This window comes from Megalobrama amblycephala, linkage group LG21 (assembly GCF_018812025.1).
Source record: "Megalobrama amblycephala isolate DHTTF-2021 linkage group LG21, ASM1881202v1, whole genome shotgun sequence".
NCBI classification, from domain to species: Eukaryota; Metazoa; Chordata; class Actinopteri; order Cypriniformes; family Xenocyprididae; genus Megalobrama; species Megalobrama amblycephala.
In genome coordinates this window covers 17,856,364-17,874,181 of record NC_063064.1, presented here as the reverse complement: position 1 = coordinate 17,874,181, position 17,818 = coordinate 17,856,364, and the positions used below count along the sequence as shown (strand labels likewise).

Here is a 17,818-nt window from a genome sequence, read left to right as displayed (position 1 = left end):
GTTGTGACCATGATCGTGACAGATTGCTGTAGCGCCTCAGCTCAAGAGGCTCGTTAACTGATCATCTCTTCCTACTAGTCCATTTATAGCATCAAATAAACATGAATGAACATGAGAATGAATGTTGTTTCAAACGCGGAAAGACGTCAATATGCACAATTTTTCAAGTTTAACTCCACCAATGTTAATCTTCTAACTCCTGACTGCTTTGTCGGACAAAATGGCGGATGCGGTGTTCTGATTGGTTAGATCGCTTGTCAATCAAACTCCCCAAGCGCTCTTTGATGACGTGGGTGGTTACGTAACCGCAGATAGCCTGTCCATCATCGATTAAAGCCCGCCCTGGCAATTTGATTGGCTCGGCCTTCTGGGAGCCGAGCATAATTACTCCACAATAGGCCTTTTTCACAAGAATCGGAAATCACGTGACGCAGGGTAAAGTTAGTTCCGCTATGCGTCTGCGGCTATTAGATTGATATGCTCTTTTCTCAAATATCGCTTCTTACCTTTTCTGTTTTGTCTGTTTTCCAAGTCGCTTTTGTATAATCTACAAAGAAATTATTTTCTACTGGTTTGTAGCTTGTACGGCCGCTAAGATGTTGCTCGAATTTACCGGCAGGTGGATTTATATCACCAGCTGTCATACAGTAAAGGCTACGCAGCTCATTCATCAATTTCCCCGATCGTATTACATACGACGAACATTATTTATATAACTTATTCATTAAAATGAATAATATATACTTTATACTTTCCCAATATGTACTTTAATGGGGGATATAAAATCGAGATACATAATATTGTCGTGAGTTTAATATATTTTAAAAATATATAGCATGTAATCTCATATGGCATCATCCCACATTCAAGCATATGCTATAACTAATCCTGATCGATTAAAATTATTAAACTAAGACATAACTAATTTCCAACACCACACTGTACAACAGTCTTTGCATTAATGTTGCAACAGCACAATAATACTTCGCATAATACACACTTTAAGATGATGACGACAGGAAAATGAATGCGAGACTGAAGTGTTTATATCCAGAAATATCAGGGTGCGAGCGGTCCTGTTTCATGAATTAGAGGATCAGGCTTGCTTGAGGGAGCTTCCAGCTGATCATTTCCCCAGCACGTCGCTAAAAGCACTCTATACATCCCAATGTGCATACTATCCACCCTAAATAGCACTGAATATTACACACAGACTACTATTTAGGATGGATAGTATGCACTTTGAGACGCAGGCACTGTCTTTACAGCACATGGAGCACGATATGCACAGCCGCGCCAAACAGGCACGAAGAATATAACCAGTTTAACCGCCATCACTTCAAATTATTTATTAAATTTAGCTCTTAATGAGAGCTCTGTAGTCTCACCAATAATTCACCAAGAACGTTCAAACATTTTCATGACATTTAATTCGTAAAACGACTTTGATTCCCGAGCTGGTCCTGATCGAGGCTATCTATCAGTGTAACCGGAAAAACTTTTACACTGCGTGGATCGTTCCGGAAGCCAAAAACCCGGAAGTGTGAAATTGGCCTATGGATCGAGTCCAGACCGAACTTCCCGTCCAAAAAATATTGTGGGCGGGGTTCGGGCTGGCACCCAGGCTAAATAAACCCCTTACTGCAAGAAATGTTAGCATCCAACGTGATCTCATGAGAATACGTGTGTATTTACGTAAAGTGTGGTTCTAACCACACGTACATTTACTTACATTTTCATACACACAAAAACATACAACACTGACGTATTTATAGCACTAAAACGTAAATACTTACGTATTAACAGCAATAAAAACGTAAATCATCTAACGTAAAGTGTTAATTTATATGAATGAATTCCCATGTATTAATATTAAAATCGTGGCTTTAATGATTTAAATCGGTTGTATTCAATGGTCATATCAATAGGCCTACATGTTTTTAGTTGAATTTATTGAAAGCAGTTTACTCATCTACGTAATAAGAAAATAAAATTTCTGTTCGTGCTGCAAACTCGTTTCGGGGGATTACATAATGTTTAACGAAACTACACTTTGAAGCCTTAAAATGAATAAAATTTCCGTAATTGTTTAACCATTTTGTAATATTTTGCTGTGCGATTTTCTCCTATGCAGCTGTAACGGAGGCCAGCTAGTAGTTGCTGTTGGCCTCCGTTACACAGCGACTGACAATACAACCATAAGATACACCAAAGCACAACATAAATTCACAAATCACATCCATTTTAATTGTTTGCTGTACTCTATATCCTTACAATCCATATGTTTATAAGGAACAGATCCAAATTCAGATAAATGTTTATCCATCGATCTTCATCTTCTTTCTCAGCAGCAGCGACCGTCACAGTCAAAGTTCGCGCTCGTTATAATTCAAATTTGAAAGTTAGCGCCAGTGCGCCTGCGCCATCCTCGAGAAACTTTACAACATGGTTTACGGCACTTATATCGAACGCTCATTGGTTCTCACCTGCTTCGTCACAGATTGCGACATGCCGTGTTTCAGTGGATTGACATTGGAAATGAGTGCGCGCCTTGGAAGCCGGATCAGATTTTATCCAGCAAATCATTATTTACAAAAATTTAAAAAAGGAATAAATGTAAATTGTATATTTTGTAACAAACATGAGGAAACTGCCTTGCACTTATTTTGGCACTGTACATAATCGGTTACACTATGGTGTAAGGTTCAAAGATTTATTAACGAAAAGATTAAATGTTTAAAATCTCTTTCACTTTTGTGGGAAAACATACTCTTTGGCTTTACTGACTATTCTGATAAAGAAGAACAGTGCTTTTACCTAATAAATCTAATTATATTGTTAACAAAATTTCACATCCATAAGTGTAAATTTACCAATAAGAAACCAAACTTTATGATCTTATTGACTGAAATATCTATATATATTGACAGTATCAGAGACTCTTTAAACAAGAAAGCTTTAAGAACTTTGAAAGCTTGTGAACTTTATAATACGTTTATTTGATTTGTATTGTTTTGAACTTTTATATTTACTTCCCCCTGGCTCCCTGTTTTATTTGTTGTAATTTGTTCTTTTCCTTTTTTCTTTTTTCTTTTTTTCTCTTCTTCCTTTTGATATTGTTTCATGACATGCTGTATGTTATTGTTCTTTGAATAAAAAAAAAAAAAAAAAAAAAAAAAGGAGAGAAGCCGGATCCATAATTTCACGGATTAATAAATTAAATTCTGCTCTGTACCTTATAAAAAACTATTACCGCCAGAGAGGACTGCAAGTGGAACTCATCATCATTTGAACTACTTCTGGTACCACTTTTGACATTTTCGCAATAAATAAATTATTGTTATTACACTTGTTTGTCTGTTATTCTTTTATATATAACAGTATGTCGTTTTAAGAAATGGTTATGGGTAGGTTTAGGGGTAGGTGTAGGATTAGTGGCTCAAAATATCGTTTTAATATGATATTTTTACTAAAATTGTCATTTTCCTACACATTTCTGTCCATTATGTTTTATTCTTTTAACATTCTGTATAAAATGGGTAGGTTTTGGTTCGGGGTGGGGTTTAGAGATCATACAATTTATCTACAAAATGATAAAAAGGGAAAATATACATAGATTTTTATGACATGAAAGATTCGTAAATATTTTACGTTTTTCCGCTGTAAAAACGTAAGTATTTTTACGTTTTAGTGCCATAATTACGTCAGTATTGTACGTTTTAGCACCTTTCAAAACGTACAAAAATGTACGTTTTGTGTCTTTGAAAGTTACGTATTAACAATGAGACCAGGCTGTAGCATCATGGACTAAAATGGTGTTACCTCAGTTTGCACCATAAGTGGCCGGCACAATCTCATTTGCTGGACAAACGCTGCAATGCCCACTGCCTTTTCTCTGTCCAGCTGCTGCAGCAGAACGTCCAGTGCGATCAGCGTACCTGTCTGGCCCACTCCAGCACTAGAGTATGGAGAGAATGAAGATGAGTATAAACATTTGCTTTAATCAAGTAGTTTGTCTAATAATGTTGTGCTGTCAGCTATCTGAATCAGTGTGACTCATTATTGGTGTCAAGTTAATGTTTGAGTTGGGTTTTAAAGTGTGTAGTGTTCACCTGCAGTGTACGACTGTTGGCCCTGCGGAGAAGGAACTCTCTATGTGTTGACGGACGAGTCCTCTGAATTGGATTAGCTCCTCTGTGCCAGAGGGAACACCATGATCCGGCCATGCTGTGAAGTGGAAGTGCTTCACTGTTCGTGTCTCAGAGGTGCTTTTCTATTATGTACAAAAATAGACAGAAACAGATTGTGTCTTAAGGTTACCTGCCCATTGATGCTTTCTGTTTATATACATAAGTTAATGGTCTCATATCAAAAGCTGAATATGATTTCACCAAGTACAACATGTTCCTAAATCAACATCTATGTTGATCCTGGAACAACATTCCAATCAACCAATCAGATTTGAGGGACAATTCTACAGTTTATGCCAAGTTTACGCTTACACCCAGGGTTAGTTACTTCTACATCAGTGTTATTCACCTCTCATTTCCCTCTGATTTTAGGTATAAGTTATGAGTATGGTTAGGTTGGACTAAATTTTTGGGCTAGAATGTTGTTCTAGGATCAACAAATTATGTTAATCCAGGAACATGTCTTACTTGGCAAAATTACAGTGACCCATATCACAGGGAATGAGATTTTTCTTTATCTTTTGAAATAAAATAGTTAAATATAATTTAAAAACATAACCTTTGGAACTTAAAACTTCCTCACAAATCACCATTTTAAGGCTGAAAGAGCTTGTGAAACCTTGACAAGTTTGTGAAAATCGCATACATCCACATTTACACATCAATGATGCCTGTTTGGTGAACAGAACTTTGTCCTACCCAGTCACACTAAATAATAATGAGAAAAAAGAATGAGCGTCTCATTTTTCTCTCATGAGCATTTTATTTTTAACAACATCCCTAAACATACAGTATCAGTTTTAGCAGCACAGTTTAGCACGGACTGTATTAAAATCTGTTAGAACAGTGTTGGGGGTAATATTACAAGTAACCAAAGTTACATAATCAGATTACTTTTCATGATTTGTTATGACAACATTTTTTCTTTTGTCAAATCCATTTAATATTTTGAGTTTCTGTTGATTAAACCAATTGCCTTTATTGTATTAACTCACAATTTTAGTTTCAATGAACTCAATTTTAAGGCAACCAGGTAACTTACTTTTTTAAGTTCGTTTTTACAGTACTTTACGTTTAAATTTATAACAAAATATGTGAGTTGCATTTTCAAACAAGTAATGCATGGTTTTTCCATTTATTGACTGACACCTGTTCTGTCCCCATGTTGAGAGAAATCGGGAGTAAGAGGCAGAGGCATGTGTGCCGTGTAAACATTGTGGTTCAGTATTCCTCAAAATGAATAAAAAATGTTAAATTCAAACTCAGAATTTGACGCAAACCGGCAATAATTAAATAATAACGGTAACACTTTACAATAAGGTTTCATTTGTTAACATTATTTAACATGAATTAAGAATAAACAATACTTCTAAGGCATTTATTAATCTTAGTTGATGTTAATATCAATGCACTGTGAACTAATATGAACATTTTTATTAACATTAACAAAGATTAATAAATGCTGTAACAAATGTATTGCTCACTGTTAGTTCATGTTAGTTAATACATTAACTAATGTAAACAAATGAGACCTTATTGACAAAAAGTAAAGTAAAAGCAACACCGTGTCTACACCGAACGTGACGAGACGCGACACGTCGCATTGCGCTACAACAGTAGAAGCTGTCTACACTAGACGCGACAATGCAACTGTTGCAAATCCATTTGTTCTTCCTATGAGAAGTATCGCGAGTGCTTGGAGTATGTCATAAATAGAACGAGGCATCAGTAGACACGTTGTAATGTAACGTAACATAAAAAGTAACTAACACAATTAGTTACCTTTTTAGATAATAACACAATATTGTAACGCATTACTTTTAAAAGTAACTTTCCCCACCACTGATGAAGAATGAGGTTAATTAAAAACAGGAGAATTCTCAAGAAGAATTTGGATTAAAAAAAAAAAGTAAATACAAATGTTTTTTGGCCCTTCAGAAAACACTAATAATTATAATCATTTCAGAAAACATCTACTTTCAGCAGTCTGGCGTGTTGCACTGTTTAATTTTGTTGTCACAAAAAAGAGTGAAAGAAATAGCTTACATTTTTAACACTAAATTCTCGCAGAGTCCAGCTTGGAGCTTTATTCTCTGATTTCACTGTCACAACCAGGTTTCCATAGACACACGGCGTGTAGTCCAGTGGCCAGTACTGCTCACACTTGATCTGGAGGAGTTCAATCAGAAAAATTAAATCAGAGTTAAAATAAATAAACTGCACCAGATACATATGTTTAGAATTAGACCACTCTGTGTAAAACACTATTATTACAATAATAGATACGCAAACATTGCGTTAAACATAATGCAACAAGAATGTAGCATAATTCTGTTCACTACATGATGTACAGTTTCATAAACTGTTTTAAAAAAAATAGAAATCAGTGATCGCTGTGTACTACATTAAGCAGTATTCTGAACATTGCCTCACCCTTCCACTTTCAGTGCAGTTTGTTACCATGACGATGGCCTGTGACCTATTCTCCCAGACCATTCTCCAGAAGCCATTGACTGTGGATGGCAGTGGACCTTGAGCAGCGATGTACTGTTTGCTTGCATTGTCGTATCCCTGATATGCACATAAACATCAATCCACCAGGGGCATTTTACAGCTGATGTTAACTAGTATATATTGTACAACTTACAGGCATGTAGTTGGCATTGATATAATCAGAATCGTCCTCATCATTTACTGTGAGCTGCACTCTAGAGGAGTCATCTAAAGAGAGAGAGAAGGATAAAATGACTTTTTCCAAGACGGGAAAATTATGTGGTAATGTTGTGTGTGTGTGTGTGTGGTCCTGGTATGCTAAGTTAGTAATGCCAGTAATTTTTTACCTTATGGGGATTTTTTTTTTTTTTTTTTTGAGGATAACAGCTCATAAATCATATTAAATGATGTTCTTTTGCAAATATAAAAATGCATAAAGTTTTGTGTTTAGAGTTAGGGGATAAAATATACCATTTGTACAGTATAAAAATCATTATGTCTATGGAAAATCCCCATAAAACATGTGTGTACTTCTTTATATGATCTATGAGGACATAAATTTGTATAATGTCATGGGTATTACACTGTTATTACAATGTAACCGTGGTTTATGAGAGCATTTCCTGATTCCTTGTAATTAAAATAGCTTTAAAAAACATATTAAACAATGTTTTATTAAAAATGCAGAAAGTTTTCTGTGATGGGTAGGATTAGTGTAGGGGGATAGAAAATACGGTTTGTACAGTATAAAAACCATTACGCCTATGGAATGTCCCCACAATTCAAACCTGTGTGTGTGTGTGTGTGTGTGTGTGTGTGTGTGTGTGTGTGTGTGTGTGTGTAAAGACTCACAAGGTAAAATATTTGTAAATCGGTTTTTGTCCTTGTTTTTAGGCAGATAAGCCGCAACACTAGACTGTTCGATACCAACTGAACTCAAGTCCTGTTAAAAACACAATCAATAAAAACATACTCAACAAAAACTGTAAACATTCAAAATTAACTTAATGATTCTGACATATAAGCATTGAGACGTTTTCAGTATTTGAATACTTTGTTTAAACTAAGCAGAGATAAAAATTACAAAAAATTGAACTCTTACATCGTGTCTACACCGGATGCGACCGGAGTTGTGCCACGACAGCTAGAAGTTGTCTACACTGGACACGACAAAGAGACTGTTGCAAATCCATTTGTCCTTTCTATGAGAAGTATCGCGAGTGCTTAGTATGTCATAAATAGAACAAGGCATCAATTTACTGTCGGGGATTTGTTGTGTCGCACCACATCGCCGCTTGTATCCGATGTAGACATGCAATATATTTCATGTTTGCTCAACCCTACCTCATGTTCCTGACTGAAACCTCTATTCTCATCACGACTCATGTTTCGAAAATGTTCAGGAAATGTATCCACAGGAATCAGTCTGGAAAACATTTCACAGTTGTTTGTTGTTATACTAAAATTACATCATATACAGTGGCCCCAAAAACATGTGGACACTTAAGGCACACTTAAAAAAATGTTTGAATGAAATTGCATTAGATAATAAAATATTCAATACATACAGTTTTGGAGACCATTTATGTCCATTGTATTTAGAAAAAAAAAATCTTAAAATATCTTCTTACTGTATAAGTTCCACTATACAGGTTTAGAATAACATGAGGGTAAACGATGACAGAATTATGACAGAATTTATATTTTAGGGAGAACCATCCCTTTAAGTGTGACTTGAGTGTTCAAATGCTACTTCTTTAATTTCCAATATAATAGCATCACACATACTTGTAGCTTTTATTAGTCACTTTTAACTCCACTGGTTTGGGGCTTCTAAAATGAGAAAAGACATTAGAGACACAAATACAGCTTCTGTTGCATTTTATTATAAAAGAAACCCATAATCCTAGATAAATAGATAAATAAAAATCATACTTATTTCGCTTTGCAGAACCAGAGCGAAGCCACCAATAGACTGCAGCACAAATAAGGATGACCAACAGGAAAAACACAAGAACACCTGCTATAACGCCTGCAGAACAAAGAAAGAAATAAACACTGAGCATCTCTATACATTGGTCAGCTATGTCACAGCTTAATATCTCAAAGATTTATCAGGAATATTGCAGGTTAAATACAAGGTTAAGCTCTGTGCAACTGAAGCTTGAGGGGGTTTAAAGGCAGAAATTATTTATCTACTACAGTTTGTTAATATGGAGACCCATCATTGGAATGACCAAATGCAGATGGCCAAGGAACAATTTTCTTTTGTAATACAATTTATTTGTCAAACTCTTGCAGGAATGTTTGATCTTGATTCTAACCTAAATATAACTTTGTGAGGCTGTTTGACTCATGGTTATGGAAACCCATTTCCTCCATAATTAAAAAAAAAAAATTGATGTAAAAATTTTGACATAAATTGAAAATATGACATAGGTCAATTAGAAGTGGAAATGAATGTCATTTCAACTTTTAATCTCATTCTGATATATGTAATTGCAATTTATCACATAATTCTGACTTTCTATGCCATAATTTTGACATTTTGTCATAATTATAGCTTTTAAGTCAATTTGAATGTTTTAAATCATAATTTCAATTTTGTATGTCATAATTTTGATTATGATCATAATTTTGATTTTGTCCATTTGGACTTTATATCATTTTGACTTTTTATCTCATAATAATGTTTTTTTTTTTTTTTTTATGTTAGAATTTTGACTTTCTATGTCAATCTCGACATTTTATGTCATAATTATGGCTTTTTAATCTCATAATTTTGATTGTCATAATTCACTTTTTAAGACTTAAATCATAATTTTGACTTAAATCATAATTTCAACTAAGTATGTTATAATTTTAACTTTTTCCCCCGGTTTCACAGACAAGGCTCAAGATAGTCCCAGACTAAAATGCATGTTTGAGCTGTTTTAACTGAAAGTAACTTATACTGACAAATCTTAAAATATGTCAATGCCATTGTCTTGTCTAATGGTGCACACCAGTAATGTTTTTTTTTTTGTTTTTTTTTTTTGTTGTTTTTTTTTTTTTTTAGTGAACGTTTATAAAAGCTACTTAAATGCCCTAATTGAACTAAGGCCTAATCCTGACTGTGAAACCGGCCGTTTGTGTCATAATTGTAAATTTACAATAAAATAATTTTGAATTTTTATGTAATTTTATAGGGAACAGCCAACCCAGTGTCATTAGAAAAACATACCTGTGGGTACCAATACGTACATATCACTGCAGTTTCAATGTGAAATGTCCACTGAGTGGTGCTAAAAGCATGTTCATTTTTTTGCCTGAACAGACAAATGTGAATATATGGTATGTTATGACGTTGGTTTTTGTACGAATCACCGTTTTGATTTGAAATTTTCACTCCACTGCATTTTAAAATAACGTACAATGTACGTTTTTATGTAAATGAGTTCCACAGGGGGGAAAAGAGTGGGCCACACTGTGTGTGTCCCCTCTGATGTCAGTAGCCAATCGTACCACTTGAATGGAGAAGCACTAAATTGCAATATCCTCCTCATCGGAAAGGGATAAAGGTACCCTTTCAAGAGACACTCCTTTTGTTCTGAGCCCCAGTCAACGAGCTGCGACACTAACATACATGCAACCATTCTAAGTCTGTCCTGTATGGGGATAGACATTAACAGGTACATTCTTGTTCTGAGGCGAAGGATAGACAAACAGATCAACAACTTCTGGGTGTCAACTCTGTGAGGAGTGAGACATTAACAGATATACCAAGTTCTGAGTCTGTCCTGTAATGGGACTACACTAACAGATACAACACCGTTCTGGGTCTCCGGTTCATCCAGTGAGACACTAACAGATACATTTGCTGTTATGTGTCTTCCATCAAGTGAGACATAACAGATATGCTGTTCTGAGTCTGTCCTTTAATGGGAGAGACACTAACAGATACAACACCATTCTGAGCCTCTGGTTCGTCCAGAGAGACAATAACAGGTCCCATGATCTGAGTCTACACTTGTGAGGTAGCAACAGAGGAAAGAGACATTAACAAACACTACGTTCAGAGTTTTTGTCCAGCGGGACAATAACGACTCCAGAGAGACAAAAGTGGATTGACCAAGTTCTGAGTGTCTGGCCCAGAGAGGCAGAAGACACACAGAGACATTAGCAACAAGGTTAATCTCAGGAGAGCAAACATTCACGTCAAGGTTCCTTCGTCTGCATGTTTCAGATTGTTAAGGATCTTCTGCACCTAAGTCAGGGCCTCATCTGCGTGTTCCAGATTTTAGGACCCTTTGGTGCTCCAGGAGCATCCCAGAGAGCTTCGTGTTCAAGGCTGTTGAAATGGATTTCATCTCCTTTCCTCACTGCATTGTCACCCAGCATAACCAGTGGAAGACATCACCGTCACCAGACTGCTCACTCGACCACATGGAACGCAAATATCACTTAACCAAACCTCTTTCCAGAGCATTGTTGTATATAATCAGTATGTGATTTTCTAATTTACTAATTTACTATTATTAATTATTAGAGGTAATATATGCTAGTTTATAACAAATATTCTTTCATTCATTTGTTTGATCCATAAAAAGTTTCTTCACCTTATTATTTTAAGAGAAACAACAGATTATCTGTCCATAAGATCAAGTAAATCTCCCTTAGCTACACCCAACTTAATCACTTGTATTTTATGTATATTATGCACATTATTCATTTATCATTCATGGTATTCATTTACTAGTTGTGTTAGTAATTCTTGTTTATCTTTTTGTTAATAAAATTTACTTTATTACACTTATGTCTTCCTTGTGCTGATAATACAGAAGAGGCTCTACAAGTTAGGAATCTCACCAATCTTTCAGATAAATCAGCTGACCAACTCCCTCCACTTTACATTAATTCAAAATGATTGAACAGCCTCCTGTTGGTGTTCTCATACTCATACTGCCAAGGTAAAAGACCTGAACTCGTGCCCTGATCTAGGAGAAGGGGGAAGTGGTCATCTGATGTACTCATAACCACCTTAAGAGATGTGCAATTCAAAAATCATGAAGTACAAATGAACTTAACGTCCTTAAATGGTCGAAAGTAAAATCACTTTTTTTTTCTTATGTGGTGGAAATGGGCTTTCGTACAGGGTGGTTTATCATAAGGCTCAATGCATTTTATTGAGTCACTGTTAAATATTGTATCAAGGAGACTATAGATGGCTGATTAGGCCTATGATATAAAACAATATAAACAATAAGGAAAAGAATAACTTATAATCTGTCCACGTGTACAACTTGTCTTGAAGGATAAAGAACCTAGAACCTAGAGAAAGACCTCTACTGATTTATATACCATCATAAAAACTTTATGGTCAAGTTCAGTCAAAAGAGAGATAAAACAGTTTATTTCCTTTTTTATATATAAATAAACTGCCAAAGAGGAGTTTAAAGTCTTCTTCAGCACTGCAATCACAAATGTCAAGAAGTGGTTTGACTTCTTGGTCTCATACTGTCAACTCATACTGACTTCTTGGTTAATGTTAATATTAGGCTATTGCTATTTTAGTTTGGCAGATTCTGAGATAAACCTGCTCACCTGATCCCAATTCTGCTGATATCCACATATCATTAGATTGTTGAGAACTCACATAATTAAAGTTTATGATTCTTAACGCAGTAATCTGTGTTAACAAATTGAAATGAGCACCTTTAAAGGAATAGTTCACTTGAAAATTAAAATGAATGTTCCAAACACATAATTTTCCTCTCCTGGCCACATTTCTATGAAAAAGAAAGTAAATGAAGACTGTAAGAAGACATCATAAATATGGTTCATATTACTTGCTATCAACCAAACAACATGCTATATTTTAAGTCCGTTTTTTTTTATTATAGATGGAATTACAGAAAGTAATTATAGCTGTAAATGCATGTTTTTTGTTTTTTTTTTTAAATATAGGCATAGTGTAAAAATACACAATAAGTGTGTATACACAATAAGTGCATTATATCAAATTATTAATTTAAATGTTAGTACATAGTAGTTAAGGACACCTAATATAAAGTGGGACTCCAAGTCTTCTGAACTCACATGATAGCAATTGTGTGAAGAATTCAATTCGTTATTCATGAGAGCTCATGAGAGTCAAAATGATTTCATAAGGGATTGGAACATGAGGGTGAGTAATAATGACAGAACTTTCATTTTTGGATGAACTATTCCTTAAAGTTGTATTTAACCTGTAATATGTCTGAAGATTTAAGACTATCTTATATTAAACATATAGACCTTACTTTACCTGCTGGATCAGTTTGACAGTTTAATGATTCCATTTTACTCTTCTTGGCTCCAGAGAATGATGTTGCTGTCACTTTGTACCAATGGGCAACTTGCAGGTTTTTAAACTCTTGTCTTGGTGATTCTTTTGAACTACGGTTGAAACTTTGACTACCAATGTCCACCTGCACCACATCCATAACTCCATATGGATGATCCCAAATTACAGCCAGACCATATCCCCCAGAAAAATATTTACACTGAAGATTAAGCACACTATTTGGATCTAGTTTGAAAGAGAAACAGAAGGATAGTAAAACAAAGGTATTATAATGAATATCATCTTTTCAGCAGCACAGTCCAAAACAGAGCATGTTAACTCACCTAACGTCAGGAGATGTGAGCACTGTAGTAGTCCCTCTGAGTCCAAATCATACCACAGTGAAACAGTGTAGATTGCTCCAGGATAAAGCTCTTGCAGATTCACCCTGTTGTCCACTACAGGGTCATTTTTACTATTGCCAGTGCTGTTTTCAGCTATTACACGTGTGCTACCATTCACTTGAGCAACTATCGAAGAGTTGGTGACTGTCCAGTTAAAGGACTCACAGTTAATGGCTGCAGAAACACAAGAACATATGAATGCTACTTCAAACTTTCAATTCTTAATCTTGGGGTCTTAAATGGTTTTGTAAAAAATGCATTAACATTAACAATGATCAATATATTTAGTTCATGTTAGCTCAGGGCCATTAATAAATAATAACAGATAACCTTTAATTTTAAAGGGTTAGTTCACACAAATATTAAAATTCTGTCATTTACTCACCTTCATGTCGTTCCAAACCCATAAGACTTTTGTTCATCTTCAGAACACAAATGAAGTCATTTTGAGTGATTTCTGAGTGATTTCTGTCCCACCATGGACAGCTACAAAACAAACAATTTGATGCTTCAAAAAGTTCATAAAGAGATCTTAAAACTAACTAATCCATATGAACTGAGCGGTTTAGTTCAGATCTTCTGAAGAGATCCTTTATATGATGAACAGATTTCATTTAGGCTCTTATTCACATATAAACATTCATCAACTGGTAAAACTTTAGAATACTGATCCTTCATTAATGAATAACTTCACAGGAACAAATGAGTAATGCATTATTAACACTCTAGTAACTACTATTAACTAACAAGAAACTCTGATTAGCGAATTATTAAGTAATAGTGCTCAGTTGAAGGTGGTAGTTCACTATTATCTAATCAGTAACAACTATTTTTTTTTTCATACCTCCCAGACAGAGAGAACTACTATATGCAGGTTTTTGGTATAGTAATTCCTTTTGATGGATTTGGTAACACTTAAGTAATTACTAGTGGGTTACCCTGTTCTTCACTTTAGAATGATCCAAATAATTAGTAGTTCCTTTAGAATGATTCAGTAACATTTGAGTAATTACTATCCAAAACCTTATAAAAACCTTAAAGGTTTAAAATTACTTTAGTTACTAGTGAGTTATCATATTTCTCACTTTAGAATACTGTTCCAAATCATTAATAATTCCTTGTGAAGGATTTGGTAATACTTCAGTCATTACTAGTGGGTTACCATGACCTTCACTTTAGAATTAATTATACATTATGCATTATTCATGTTAATTATGAATCTGTATATAGTAGTTCTTAGTAGTTCTCTGGGAGATCTGAAAAAGAAATAGTTGTTATGGATTAGCTAATAGTGAACTACCACCTTCAACTGAGGACTATTACTTACTAATTCGTTAATCAGAGTTTGTTGTTAGTTAATAGTAGTTACAAGTATTAATAATGTGTAGTTATTCATTAATGATGAAACAATATTCTAAAGTGTTACCCATCAACTCACACATCAGTTGTGGTAAACAGAAGCTCAAGCATGTTCGTTTGACATGTGAGAACCAATGAGGTTCATTCTTGTGTGTTTCTCAACACGTTTGAGCTTCCACGAGAGGTTTGTTCTTATGCGTCAAGCAGGTTCAGTTGAGCTTCTTGTTTATGTTCGCTGATCAATGTTTATATGTGAATAAAAGCCTAAAGTCAATCTGTTCATCATATAACATTATGACCACATTACACGGTAAGATGGCACCATGTGTGTTGACTGGCCGTTGTTTCGTGTTGTCTATTTTAATGTTTTTGTTTTATTTGTAGGCCTATGTCTTATTAGCCCTAACTACTCTCTCTGGACTTATGAATGCAAAACTTTGCTTCACATTCATGCAGTGATGGATGATCTCACTCAGAGTGGAAAGTGTTGTTTTCACCTGCGATTCATGCAGTCTATGCCAGTGGAACCTTGGCTCGGGCCTAGAGTGTGAGTACCGGCGAAATAGGCGGATTCGGAGCAATCGCCGTTGGAAGTGTGGCAGACGGGCGGGTTTCGCTGTGAAAGTTAAAACATCATGGATGTAGGAGAGACAACTGTTGACTTTGGGAAACATTTTGAGTGAGAGATTATCCTGTTTGCGTCCAGTTTTCCCGGACTTTTGGATAACATCTTCGCGGGCTGTGACTCAGCAAAACAAAGTTTCGAGAGGAGTAAATATTAACAATTTGCATTATATCGAGTCAGCTGTGGTCTCGGTTGGAGCATAACTGTCTTCGCTGGAGTCTGGTACAGTAAATATGGTACTGGTTAATGCAAGATCACTCTTAAACAAAACATTTATTTTAAATGACTTTTTTATACAACATGATTTGGATTTTCTGTTTATTTCTAAAACATGGCTTAATGTTGGCAAGACACATGCCCTGATTGAACTTTCTCCATATGACTGTACATTTTTTAGCACCCATAGAAATACTGGCTGGGGTGGTGGACTTGCATGTGTTTTTAAGAAGGGATTTAAATGCCGTCTTTTGTCCAAGGTGAATTGTCAGAGCTTTGAGGCTCAAGTTAGGGCTGGGCGATATATCACATGCGATTGTCACGCGCATTTTGTCAGTAAAGCCGGTTCCCTGATTACCGCTAAATCACCATCAACTGCTTTCAAATGGAGCGCTATTTAATAGACAGAGCCGTAGTTCACTGACAAGCTAAGCAATATCGCGTTCATTATCGCAGATGAATCGCCTTCGATAATGAACGCGATATTGCATAGCTTGTCAGTGAACTGCGGCTCTGTCTATTAAATAGCCCTCCATTTGAAAGCAGGTGATGGCGATTTAGCGGTAATCAGGGAACCGGCTTTACTGACGAAATGCGCGTGACAATCGCATGCGATATATCGCCCAGCCCTAGCTCAAGTTATGATGTATGATGGCTGGAAATCTGTTCTGTGTGTGTTGGTCTACAGACCACCAAAATATAACAAGGATTTCATTCAGCAGTTTTCAGAGTTTTTATCACATATTGTGCCAAGTTGTGATAACATTTTAATTCTTGGGGACTTCAATATTCATGTGTGTTGTCCAAATAAGCCTATGGTTTCTGAGTTTTTACAGCTGGTAGACTCTTTTAATTTCACACAGTTTATTTCAAATCCAATCCATGAGCAAGGCCATATTTTGGACTTGGTCTTGTCTCTGGGACTTCCTATTTGTAATGTTGATGTTTTAAATCATCAACATTACTGTCTGTCTGATCACATGCCTGTAATTTTTAATGTTATTATGCTATGCAAACGAGTTTTGCCACAGTCAGGTGTGTTTTGTTCTCGTCTTATTACTTCATCCACGGCTATAGAATTTTATGAGGTATATAACTCCTCTTCATTTGTGAATGTGATTGAGTCTCCTTCACCTTCTGTGGGCCCAGATGAGCTGTTGATATTGTTCAATTCTGTTTGCTCTGATATCTTAGATGTAGTGGCCCCATATAAAGTTAGGAAACTTAAACTTAATCCAACTCCATGGCTTAACAACTATACTCGTTCACTCGTTCATTTACGTCTTCATAAGGAGATAGTTGATGGTGTTGGGCCGAGAATTACTTCCATTATTAACAGTAGTCTTCATAATGGAGTTGTTCCAACAGGCCTTAAGCAGACTGTTATTCAGCCACCTCTTAAAAAGCCTAATTTAGACCCTCTAGAACTGATGAATTCTCAAAACTACCATGCCTATCAAAGATTTTTGAGAAGGTGGTTTATTCCCAGCTTATGTCATTTTTAAGTAGGTATGAGATCTTAGACAAATTTCAGTCCAGTTTTAGGGCAGGTCACAGCACTGAGTCTGCACTTTTAAGAATTGCTGCTCTGATTTTATTGGACTTAAGTGCAGCTTTTGACACAGTAGACCATGTGATTCTTATAAAGCGGTTATCCCTTTTAATTGGAATTCATGGGATGGTTTTAGAGTGTCTTATCTGTCAAATAGATAATTCTCTGTAAAGTATGGTAGCTTCATTTCAACAGCAGCGCCTGTTATTTGTGGGGTCCCCCAGGGTTCTGTTATTGGCCCTATTTTATTTTCCTTGTATATGTTGCCCCTGGGCTCAATTTTTTAAAAATATGGCATGTCATTGAGCTGGATGACTCAAAATCTGCTTCAGTTGAACCAGAGTAAAACTGCGATTATGTTTTTTGGCCCTGCCAGAAGATGTTTAGATATGTCCACGTATTTAGGTTTGTCACAGACTGACTGTGACCTAGGACTTTTATTTTGAAGTGACTGAGTATGGGTATATGTACAACAAACTCTTTCCACCATTACACATACATACAAACTAAATGCCGGCAAACTATACCATCCTTATGTAGTTTGTGCCCTAATTTGGGTGTTGTGATATCCCATTTATCATCCCAAGTTGTTAGTTTTGTTTTTGTCTGTTAAATATTGTTATTTGTTTACATGTTTAATGTTCAGTGATGCATCCTGTTCCAATAATGTTACAC

The 17,818-nt window shown here is 35.6% G+C and overlaps 1 protein-coding gene across 1 annotated transcript in view; it reads right to left on the bottom strand.

Moving 5' to 3' along the window:
- The window catches only part of LOC125256403 (receptor-type tyrosine-protein phosphatase H-like), a 73,778-nt gene that overhangs the window by 5,226 nt on the left and 50,734 nt on the right, over positions 1-17,818 (bottom strand). Inside the window, exons 12-22 of the mRNA XM_048172389.1 lie at positions 13,332-13,565; positions 12,970-13,233; positions 8,619-8,715; positions 8,472-8,516; positions 8,028-8,109; positions 7,536-7,626; positions 6,838-6,911; positions 6,624-6,761; positions 6,237-6,359; positions 4,113-4,273; positions 3,823-3,958 (exon numbers count right to left, since the gene is read on the bottom strand). Of these exons, the coding sequence (XP_048028346.1) occupies positions 3,823-3,958; positions 4,113-4,273; positions 6,237-6,359; positions 6,624-6,761; positions 6,838-6,911; positions 7,536-7,626; positions 8,028-8,109; positions 8,472-8,516; positions 8,619-8,715; positions 12,970-13,233; positions 13,332-13,565 (1,445 nt within the window). The remainder of the gene's footprint in view (positions 1-3,822; positions 3,959-4,112; positions 4,274-6,236; positions 6,360-6,623; positions 6,762-6,837; positions 6,912-7,535; positions 7,627-8,027; positions 8,110-8,471; positions 8,517-8,618; positions 8,716-12,969; positions 13,234-13,331; positions 13,566-17,818) is intronic.